General features: G+C 38.1%; 1 protein-coding gene across 1 annotated transcript in view; it reads left to right on the top strand.

Moving 5' to 3' along the window:
- L3mbtl4 (l(3)mbt-like 4 (Drosophila)) overlaps positions 1 to 12,035 on the top strand; it is a 259,896-nt gene that overhangs the window by 85,849 nt on the left and 162,012 nt on the right. The window contains exon 10 of the mRNA XM_013027135.1: positions 11,476 to 11,590. Within this exon, the coding sequence (XP_012882589.1) occupies positions 11,476 to 11,590 (115 nt within the window). The remainder of the gene's footprint in view (positions 1 to 11,475; positions 11,591 to 12,035) is intronic.

Raw genomic sequence — 12,035 nt, 5'->3', positions numbered from 1 at the left:
ATAGGCTTGTTAGCTATAGGTTTTATCGTGTTGAAGTATGTTCCTTCAATTTCCAAGTTCTTTAAATCTTTCCTAATTAAAATATTTGAGTTTTTAAAATTTTCTGCCTCTATTGAGATGAATTTTTTGTCCTCAATTCTCTTTTCAAAAATATCATTGTTATTATAAATACGCTATACAGAGAGGCCTGGACTCTCTTTATGTGCAATATACATTAGTTGATTTGCATATGTTTAACCATCCTTGCATCCCTGTAATAAATCCAGCTTATTTATGATAGATGATTGTCTGAATGTTTTGTTGAATTCAGTTTGCAAATCTTTTATTGAGAATTGTTGCTTCTATGTGCATAAAGGACATGTATATAATTTACTTTTGTGTGTATGTGTGTCTATACTGGGTTTTGTTTTCAGAATAATACTTTGATAGCATTAGTTCCTATTTCTATTCCTCTTTCTATTTCATAGGCTTATGTGAGGAACATTATTCATTCTTCCTTACAGTTCTGGTAGAATTTGACATTATGGTCCTGAGGTCTTTTGGGGAAGGCTGAGATGCTGGTATCATAAAATTTGCTGTGCTTCCCAGACTAACTTCCTTAACTCTTCTAGAGATTTGATGTGAGAACAGCAGTTCAATAGGGTGTGTTTGTGAGGAGAGATATCAGGCATGTCAGAAAACCTCACTCAAGGGGCTGGGAAGGTGGCTCGGTGGTAGAGTGTTGCCTTGCATGCATGAGGCCCTGGGTTCGATTCCTCAGCACCACATAAGCAAAAAGAAAAAAAAAAGCCAGAAGTGGCACTGTGGCTCAAGTGGTAGAGCGCTAGCCTTGAGCTGAAGAGCTGAGGGACAGCGCCCAGGCCCAGAGTTCAGGCCCCACGACTGGACCCAAAAATTAAAAAAAAAAAAAAAAGAAAAGAAAACCTCACTCAGCCACCATCTTGCTAGCTTTGTCCACATGTTTGAGCGTATTTTAGTCCTTGGAAAAAATGTTGATAGTTCAAGAGATAACTCTGCGATTAAGTGGACAATTCAGTAGAATTGAATACACTGCAGTGAGCCCTTTCAATGTATTGTTTGAATTTTTATACTCACTTATTCCTTCATTTGTCCTACAGAATTTTTAGGTGTCTCAATAAGTATGTTCCAGGTACTACCTGATACTGGAAACAATACATTAGAGGATATGATTCTGTGTTCAAATAACAGTCAAATATTGTGAGATAGAAAAGCAAAGTCAGCTTAAAAGACGTTCTTGAGTGATTTTAAAGAACACTTTTTTATATGACCAACTTACAACTTGCTACTGGGAGAATTGATAAGTTATTAGACAAACTATTAGAATGAGAAAGAAATACTCATGGTTTCAAACATTTTAGAAACAACCTTCAAACATTTTAACAAATTTTTCTCTTAATTTTATTTCTTTTATTTATTTATTTTTGTTTATGTGGTACTGAGGAATCAAGCGCAGGGCTTCATGCATGCCAGGCAAGCACGCTACCACTCAGACACATTCCCAGCTCCAACTTCAAACATTTTTGAAAGCATGATCACAATGTATTTGGTTCTCAAGCATATCAGCATGTGTGTATTTCCTCTTGCTGATATTATCTATGTAGATAGTATGTCACTATATAAATCATTACAAAGGACTGTATCATGTTGTTTATGGCTTTATTACATTCCTTACGTAAGTGTCCTTGTAAGACATTTCACATTCCAAGTAACTATAATGTGAGATATTCATAATGTAATGAAAGCCTTTGGTTTAGTGGGATTTGAATGTTTATTTCAAGCAATCTTATGCTTAGACTGGGAGTTACCATGTTTCCTGGCTTTCCTGGATTTCGCCTCTTAGAATTATCTGGTTATTAATAATATTCCCTTTGCTTTCACTAATGTCTACTTTAGCCAATAAAGTATATGATTCCTCAAAGCAGACCACATTTTTCTTCATATTCCCTATGTCTTACTGTGCTTAATTAAAATTCTTACGTTTGTTTTTTGTAAGCAGCACATATTCCTCTGTGTGTGTGTGTGTGTGTGTGTGTGTGTGTGTGTGTGTTACGCTGAGGCTTGAACTATGAGTCTGAGTGCTGTCTCTTAGCTTTTTTGCTTCAGATTAGTGCTGTACGACAGCTTCATTTCCAGCTTTTTGGTGGTTAATTGGAGAAAAGAGTCTTAGACTTTCCTGCTCAGGCTGGCTTTGAACTGCAATGTTCAGTTGAGTAGCTAGGGTATAGGCATGAGCCACTGGTACTCAGCTCCCATCCTTTTTGAAAGAGTGGAAACTAGAGGCTATACTGACACAGTGTCCACTGCAAGAACTAGTGTCTTGAAGAGTGGAGGAGTAGCAACCTGGTGAACAGTCACCTAGGAGCTGGTTTTTAAGTGGTAGTAGAGGTGCAGTATTTTTTCTCACTTCTCAGCCTGCTTGACTTGCAGATCATTGTTGAAAATCTCATGCATTTCCCTGCCAAGCTCATGAAAATATTTGTTAGCTGTGATCATAAAGTGATTTTGAGGTTATTAGTCCTTACTCTGAAGAAGGTTTTTCTTCCTGAGTATTATCCACAGATGTGTATCCATGGAGTCCTGAATGGAGCTGTTATCTTGCTTAGTTAAATATTTAAAGATTTCTCAACAAGTACTAAAACTCTGGGGATTCTGTTGGAAATTTGGCCATTTTTATTTCTTATAGGAACCTTCTGGGGAGAGTTTGTCTTAGGGGAAAAATTGTATTTTTTAAACTATAACTACAGAAATAAGGTAATAGAAACTTATTTAGACATATTTGTCACAAATGGGAACATTTAGAGTTAAATGTCCTCTGCATCAGGCATCCAGCCAGGTTTCTCTTGGGCATGCTGTCTTACAGAGGTAAAAAAGACCAATGACTTAAAAAAAGAATTTAAGTAATTATTGAATACTTAAAGATACAGCTATATGTTTAATGGCTAATACAATTCATTAACTACTCTGTTTCCATTGTAATACTCTAAAGAAGCATTGGGAAAACTTTTGTTCAAAACCATCCTCAGCAAAAAAATCTATGTGAGATCTGTAATTAAGCCAAATGTAGATTTTTACCATTATTTCTGACCTCCATTGATTAGGGATGGGATGGTTGATAGCAGATGTAAAGAGATGTATATATTACATTATAATCTTATTTTATAGCAGTATATTTACTGTATACATGTGAATCTGCCTGAAATATGTAAGTGCAGAATTAAGGCCCATGTAGCTCACTGAAATTTGAAAACCATAAGAAATATGATGAATTTTGACATCGGCCTTGAAAATCAAAAGAAGATAATAATAGTTATAATGTTATTGTCAGGGTGATGTACCAAGGAATTACAGTTACATAAGTAAGGTAGTGAGTACATTTCTTGTTGAACTTATTACCCCTTCCCTCATTTTTCTCCCACTTTCTCTCCCCCTAAATCTCCCATCCACGTTGTACAGATCATTTCCAACATATTGTCTTGTGAGTATCACTGTTGCATTGGTTCCCCCTTGTCCTTTGTCTCACCATTTTGTTGTTCCCCTTCCCTTCCCTAATTCCAATAAATGTGTATACAATACCCAGGATTCCAAAGTCAAATGAGTTATTGATTTTCCAGATTAGTGCTTTAGAAGCTTTTTTTCATATGGAAGCGAATGAGAACAGAGATGGAAGTAACTGATTTGTGAGAGTGGATACGTTTGGGGGCAGTGAGCAAAAAAGAGAAGGGTGATGATATTCCAGGATAAATGTTAAAGAGAGATAAGGAGCAAATATATGGGTTTCACACAAGGGTTTGAAGCTACAGAAATCACAGTTGCCTCCTATGTCAAGTGGCGATCCTAACAGGTGGATCACAAGTTTTTTAACTCACATGAAAATTTTTCTTTCCTTCACTCTCCTTAAGCTTGTCATCAGACTGTGAAAGGTGTAGAGTACAGGCATCTTCCACTGCATCCAGTTCATTCAGTACTACCTTATTTCCTCCATGAAGGTGCCCTTTGATGTTCAGAAAAATGAATTTAGTTCTGATATAATAGTGAAGTATCCCATAGCAATCCCAACAGTCCCCTCTCCTGTTACTTCAAGTCTGGTTTTGCCATTTGCAGATTGTGTGATTGTTGACTGAAAGAACATACTATGGACATTCAATGAGGAGATTTATATGATATTATTTAGCATGTATTTCACAGCTATATGTGTACTGTGAATGTGTGACACTCAACATGGAATATACAAGTGCAGAATTAAAGCACATTCCTTGCCATTCCTGGCACTCCTGCTCCTGGGTTATGTTGGTGCTCTGTAATGGTGTGATCACAGTGGATTTGCCAGGGATAGAACAGATGTCTGGTGTTGGTCCTTCTCTTAGGTGACATCTCCCAGAGCTCAGCACTCTGCATTACAGGAAGCAAGGTGAAGCAGGGCTTTGTCGGAGGCCCTAGTAGATAAGAGTAGTAGATACCAGGATAACAACTAAAAGTCAGTTCTTTCTAGAATGACACTTAAGCCTAAGTTTGGTTAATTGTAAATGTACTGCATTAAGGCTGGAAAAGTTCAGGTACTAAGTTAATATCTTATCTAAGCTTACAGTTTATTCACCATAAGCATTTATATCTAAGCACTTCGTTTAGATTTGAGGACTCGACAATTAAAATACCTATATCGAATAAGCCTGTTAAAGTGATATTAAAATTTTTTAAACCATTTGCCAGGAGAAAACAAGTGTAATAATTACTTAAGCTAATAAAATTGTTATGATTGAGTCTTAAATTTTGCCCCTGTGTTCCCAGATAAAGAACTGCCTTATCCACCAATTTCCCAAAGGAACAAGGAAGAGATACGATTACAATCTTTCATCTTCTTGAGCTGGTGGATTTTGAGCCAGGGAGTCAGGGAGGCAGCAAAGGTGAATGAGGGAAGGGCTTAGTACATGGCCCAGTATGGGTGAAGGGCAGGAAATGATCATGTAATGTTGAAAGATAGTGTGGATTCTGGTGATTATCAGATTTGGATTTATACTAAGAAGGCTGTCTTTAGATTATCTAATTCTTCTATTTCTAATTCATTGCCACTAATCACTGATTTTTAAGATGCTAATCCCAGAAAGCTTTACAGCCTGTTTGAATATGGAAACTAGAAACTATTTGGTTTGGTTCAGACATCTGACCTTTGATTTCTAGTTTGTCAAAGCTGAAATAGAAAGGTGTACATATTTACTTTATGTAGTCCCAAATATATGAAAATCTTAACCATAAGAAATACAGTGCTGGAGATGATTTGGTTTTCAAAATGGCTCTTTGCTTTATAGAAAACTGTAAATGCCAGGCACCAAGGGCTCATGCCTGTAAATCCCAGTTACTCAGGAGGCTGAGATTTGAGGATTGCTATTTAAAGCCAGCCTGGGTAGGAAAGTCCATGAGACTCTTATCTCCAGTTAACCAGCAAAAAACTGGAAAGGGAGCTGTGGTTTGAGTGGTAGAGAACTTAGCCTTGAGCAAAAATACTCCGGGACAATGCACAGGCCCTGAGTTCAAGCCCCAGGACCAGTATAAAAACAAGACACACAAAAACTAAACTAAACAATGTAATTTATCATTAAAATTCCAGTCTCCTCTATCAACTTGACCATGTGCTTAGATAAGTTGATGTTAAGTGAAATGAACCCCAAGTTAAGGACTCAAATGTTTTTTTCTTTCTTGCTATTGTGTCTAACATATTTATAACATGATTTCTTTGTTGCTTTGTATGTCCCTCCTCCACGGTGTAACCCCTGCTTTCACTGTGTTTGATGTTGGTATAATTTGTGGAGGGGAAGGGAAAAAACAAATTGTTTAAATAGGGATACAGGTGGACCCATTGCACCAATGAGATGTACAGATTGTTATGTCAAAAATGAACTTTACAACTTTGACACGGGAGTGTTTGTGGGGGGGGGGATGGGAAGGGATGGTAAGAGGAAACAAAGGAGGAGGCAACAATTCTTGATAAGAAATGCACTCATTACCTTTCCCATGTAATTGTACCCCCTCTGTACTGTATTTTCACAATAAAAATTTTTTTAATTATCTTATAAGAATTCTTAAAATGACATTATCCTCTATCTAACCAGGTGTGACCACCTAGTTAAATTTTTTAATTATCCTAGAAATAAGAAGATCTAAACTAATAGAAACATCCTTCATAAAGATGCATATCATAACAATGTGGATTTAGGACTGTGTATGTCAAGTTAGGCAGCCCATGGAGGAGGTGGGAGTCACATCATGGAATTAGGAGAGGTGCCATCCTAAGTAATTATGCACAGCCTCAGAAAGGCTAATTGAATGTTAAGAAAAATGTTAAGGAGAATAAATAAAGCAAATCACCTTTGGGGCTTGGAAGGTGGCTCAGTGATAAGAGTGCTTGCCTTGCATGCACGAGGCCCTGGGTTTGATTCCTTGGTACTACATTAGCAGAAAACGCCCTAAGTGGAGCTGTGGCTCAAGTGGTAGAGTTTAGCCTTGAGCTGAAGAGTGAGGAATAGCACCCAGGTCCAGCGTTCTGGCCCCACAACTGTCAAAAAAGAACACCTTTGCTGTCACAGAAACTTTGAACTTAAGACTTTTTGTTGTTGTTGTTTCAGACCTAATTGCACAATAGGAGAAGTAGAACGATCTCTCTTCGCAAAGCAGAATCCTGCTAGGTGCTCAGCTTACTTGTGCAACTTCATGTCCCTACCATCGCTGATGACTGTTCTTCGATGTTCACTACCTCCATTTTTTTTTTTTAGCTCTTACAGTGTCTTTCATGGACACCCATCTGTGAATAATGCAAGAGACATTTCAGTGTTGAATAGAAATAGATAAATGTGCTTCATTGTTGAGATTTTTGAGAAGAGAGTTCAATAAATAACCAGGCACCATTGGCTTGTGCCTGTAATCCTAGCTACTAAGGAGGCTGAGATCTGAGGATCCTAGTTCAAAGTCAGTCTGGGCAGAAAAGTCTGTAAGACTCTAATCTCTGGTTAAGTACCAAAAAAAGAAAGAGAGTTTTTTCTTTTCTTTCTTTCCTTTTTTGGAAAGAAAGAAGAAAGAGAGAAAGAGAAAAAGGAAGGAAGGAAGGAAGGAAGGAAAGGAAGGAAGAAAGAAAGAAAGGAAGAAAGAAAGAAAGAAAGGAAGAAAGAAAGAAAGAAAGAAAGGAAGAAAGAAAGAAAGAAAGAAAGAAAGAAAGAAAAGGAAAGGAAAGGAAATGAAAGAAAGAGCCAGAAGTGAAGTTGTGGCTCAGGTGGTGTAGAGCACTAGCCTTGAGTAAAAAAGCCTAGGGCAGCACCCAGGCCATGAGTTCAAGCCCCAGAAAAACTCCCCCCCCCTCAAGAAAGCATCAGTATTTTGTTACTGAAACAAGGATACAGGTTGACCCTTTGTAATAATGAGACATAAAAGACACTGTGTTGAAAATGAACTTTACAACTTGGGGGAGGGAAGGGTGGAGGAGTTGGGGAGGTGGGGAGGGAGGGGATAGAAGGGGAAAAACAAAGGCTGGGGTAACAATGCTCGATAGGAAATGTACTCATTACCTGACTCATGTAACTGTAACCCCTCTGTACAGTATCTTCACAATAGAAAAGCATGTCACTCAGTGTGATATAGCTGTGAGTTTCTCCAGAAGTCTTTCTCAGTCAAATCTTAGTTTGCTGAGAGTGCTTATCATTCTATATTGAACTTTGTCAAATGCATCGTCTGTGCCCACAGAGATGACCATACTGTTGTATGTTTTATTCTTCCCCATAGAGAATTTGCTTTGATGACAGTGCTGAGTTGGCCTTTCCAACCTCCCCACGTTTATCACGTCTGCTCATCGCTCATTCCGGTGGAGTAGAACTCTACCTGCATCCCCGTCCATCAGCCTAGCATTCTTCCCTTGACATTTCTTTAACTGCCCTTCATAATGGGCAGTTATTATTTTGCTTTTGTTTATCTGAAAATTTCTCTATATTAAGTGATTTGGGGTCTGATATAAATCCCTGCGTTGACACATGTCATTTCACTGTCTCGTGCCTCCGTTGAAAATGGGGCATAGCAGTCAACTATCAGTTTCACTCTGTGTAATTGCTGCCTTTCCCTGGTTGCTCTCAGGATTCCTTTCTGTCTTTCATTCACTGTGATTTGCATTGTTTTCATTTTTCTTTAAACTTACTATGGTGGGTTTTACCATTCTTGCTAAGTTTGTAAGTTAGAGACTTGGGGAGAATGAAAGATTTTTTTTCAATATTATTACTTGTGTTTGATTAGTTTGACTTCCTCTCCCCTTCCTCCCTCCCTTCCTCACCTCTCCTCTTCTCTCCCCTCCCCTCCCCTCCTCTCCTCTGTGTTGATGTTATCTCAAGTGCCTGCAGCTCTCTTCAGTATTTAAACCACTTACTGTTCTTTAGAGTTCTAGCTTCTGTGAGTCTGCTTCCATTCTTACTCACCCACTTTCCCACTAATCTGCTGTTACGTCCATTCTCATTTTCAAACTTTTAAAAATTCTGACACTTAGCTTTCCAGTTCTAGAATTTACACTTGTCTCTTTTATAAAAAGTTTCTATTTCCTTCCTGAGACTCTCTATTCATTCATGAAGGTGTTTTTTTTTCTTTAACTTCTTGAATGTAGCTCTTTCTTGGCCTACAGCATGTAGGTCATCTCAGGGACTGTTTCTTTTGGCTGCTTCTTTAAAAGTTGATTATCTCTCATTCATGTGGTTCTTACTTTGTCTAATAACTTCATTGTATATTACCCATTATGGATGGCATGGTGTGTAGTGTTAATATTATTATTCTCTCCCCCCCCTCCGCCCCACTCTACTGAGAGTTTGAACTCAGGGCCTTGTGCTTGCTAGGGAGACAGTCATACCCTCAGTTCTTTTCATTTCAGTCACTTTTCAAATAGGGTCTCATAATTTTGCCTGGGTAAGTCTAGTCCGAGGTCTTCCTGTTTAAGCTTCCTGCATGGCTGGGATGAAAGTTGTACGTATCACCTTCAGCTTTGTGTTGATTGAACCTTTTTGTTAGGCTTTCCTTGAACCACAATCTTCCCTCTCTGTACCTTAAGTTACTAGACAAACAAGCATGAGCCACTACCATACCTGATGTAATATTTATCTTTTCAGAAGGATACTGGTGGGTCTTGTTGGACAGTTAATTACCGGTGATTCTTCTTAATCTGAGTCTTTTTAAGGCTCATCCAGTGTAACTCTTATACACATGGTTATTTCCTCAAATGGTAGACTTTTGGGTGCTTCATTGATTCTCTGCAAGTATAATTGAAATCTCTACTTTGGTCTCTGCTCTCTCAGAAATATGTAACCCCACTAATTTTTGTTTTAGCTACTCTGCTTATCTTCATGAAATCTCATCTTGTATGAGTGCAGTCTAGCTCTTGACCTAGGTCTATGTGAATAAACCATCTTCCCCCTCCCCAATTTTGTGGTCATCTCCTGTAGCTCCTCCTTTTCTAACACTCTGCCATTCACTTTCCCACGGCCTTACCAGCTCTCCAGTCTGTGTGTCCTCTGCCACAACATGACAGCTACTGCTGAGACCATATTTCTCCATTCTGTGCCATAGTTAGGGCTGATGGTCATGTTCAGCCTGGGTATTTTCCTTTACTTAATGACCAGGTTTCTGTCCAAAATCTAAATCAGTCATTGCATATATTTTGTGCTATGAAATGATCTTCTGCATGCCCAGAAGCCAACGTCTGGGAGAAATACATTGTGGGAATTCTTGAGATCACTGGTCCACAGATGATGGAATCTGGAGTACTTATCCTGCCCTGCTGGAGTTGGAATGGGCCTGGGGATTTCTCCCTGCCTCATGTCCAGGGTGCTGATGTTGCTGGTGTGGAAACCATGCTTTGGAGATCACTAGAAGAAGGTTGCCTTAGAAAAAGATACTAGCACTCAGGAAATATAATTTTTGCTTCTTTTCTTTATGTCCCAAATTTTAGACGTCTATTTCCAATCATTTCCTATTGTGGTAGACACCTTATTCTATTTATTCAAAGTATTTTTCAAAAAAACTATTGAGTATCTAGTATATGTATGAGTCAAGCGGAAAAGGTCAGATAATGTGATGTCAGGAAAATGAACCCTTAGATATGTATTTTAATGTTTTTTCTTTATGCATGTGTTTCTAACGCATTTATAAGATTATCTCTTTGTTGCTTTGTATGTCCCTCCCCCACAGTATAACCCCTGCTTTCACTATATTTGATGTCAGTATAACTTGTGGAGGATATGGGGAAAAACCAGTTGTTTAAGGATACAGGTGGATCTGATGCGACAATAAGTATAAGTTGTCATGTCCAAAACGAGCTTTACAACATTGGTGCGGGGGGGGGGAGGAAAGGGGGCGGGGGGGGGGGGGAAGGAGAAGGATTGGGATGGGGGGGAGGAGGGAGGCTGGGAAGGGATGGGAAGGTTAACAAAGGAGGAGGCTGCAGTGCTTGGTAAGAAATGTACGCATTATCCTGCCCATGCAATTGTAACCCCTCTGTACAGTATGTTCACAAATAAAATAAAATAAAATTTTAAAAAAAACTATTGAGGATTCTTTTTGCATTACCAAAGATATAGTCTCCATTTAACTTTAGTAAACAAATCCAGCAAATACATCAGAGAATAAATGAGCTACATAATATCCTCTTTTCATGCCTGTTTCCTTGCACACACATCTTCATTCAAAAATGAAACTTTTGTTAGTTGAGAAGTAAGAATTTGCTTTTTATTTTATCATTTAGGCCTGCGCATATGTGTGCAGCATTGTGTATGTTTACTAGATAGAATCCAAAGTGGTGATAAACCTCTACCAAGTGGACGGCTCCCTGTTGACATTTTGTCCTTTCACAGTTATCAAGATTGTTATAGCAATCCCATTACCCTAGTGACATACTTTGTCTTCTGTCTTTGTATCCATTGTTCCTGCTCTACCTTTCCTCATTTGTGAGGATTTGGGAGTTTCTTGCTTCTGTGCATTCTAGACTCTGGCTTCATCAGTACCAGGCTTGCACTTGTGGCTATTCTTGTTATGATGCTGACACAGTACCAGCCATGTGGTTATTCTTTTTATGATGCTGACATGGTACCAGCCATGGCTACCAGGAGACTCCCTCAGGACAGGAAATGTCTTCTCAACAACATCATGGGATTTGTCTTAAGGGAGAAAATGGATTGGCCTTAAGCCTCCAAAGTCTGAATCAATCTCTGAAGGTATTTTCATTTCCCAACCTTTTAGATTTCTTTGAAAAAATTGATACAAGAACCTTTCTTGGCTAGATTAGAGGGACTATAAGATGGCAGGTTTCAAATATTGTTTCCTCTGCAAGATGTGATTCATACAATTTCAATCTCAGCTTCAGAGATCTGTTTTCAAATATTTTGACAAAAGAATAAGTGATATATTAATTGAAAAACAGTAATTATTCAAAATTCCTTTTAACAGGTTCATTTTGATGGTTGGGACCATAAGTATGACTATTGGATGGGTGTAGACAGCCCTGACCTTCACCCCATTGGATGGTGTGATGTAACAGGACATCCACTGGAAGTACCACTTTGTAAGTACTCTGTTCACAGTTGCTTTGAAGTACTTGAACCCAAACTCCAGGTGTGGCATTGCTTACTCCTGTCACTATAGATATTTAAGAACAAAATAAGGGATAGGTGAATTAATCAATCATTAGTACATCTATACTGAAAGCCAGTTGTTCATAAATGAGTCTCAAAGGGAATTTTTATATACATAAAAGGTAATAATCACTAAGAAAATTGTACCCATGATATTTTTCAAGGAAATCTTTATTTTCTGTTTTAGTTCGCAAAACAAGACCAGTATCACTAAATCCATGTAATGTTGATGATTGATTTTATCTGAAGTCAGAGTTATGTTTTTTTAAAAAAATCCCAACTGCAATAAAAGAGATGAGACCAGGAAAAAAAATCCCAACTGAATTTAATTTTATAAACTTAATTTAATTTTAGAGATCACAAAATGTTTTAGAA

This window comes from Dipodomys ordii, unplaced genomic scaffold (genome assembly GCF_000151885.1).
Source record: "Dipodomys ordii isolate 6190 unplaced genomic scaffold, Dord_2.0 Scaffold100, whole genome shotgun sequence".
Taxonomy (NCBI): domain Eukaryota; kingdom Metazoa; phylum Chordata; class Mammalia; order Rodentia; family Heteromyidae; genus Dipodomys; species Dipodomys ordii.
The sequence above is the reverse complement of the archived record's forward strand: the minus strand, read 5'-3'. Positions and strand labels throughout refer to the sequence as shown.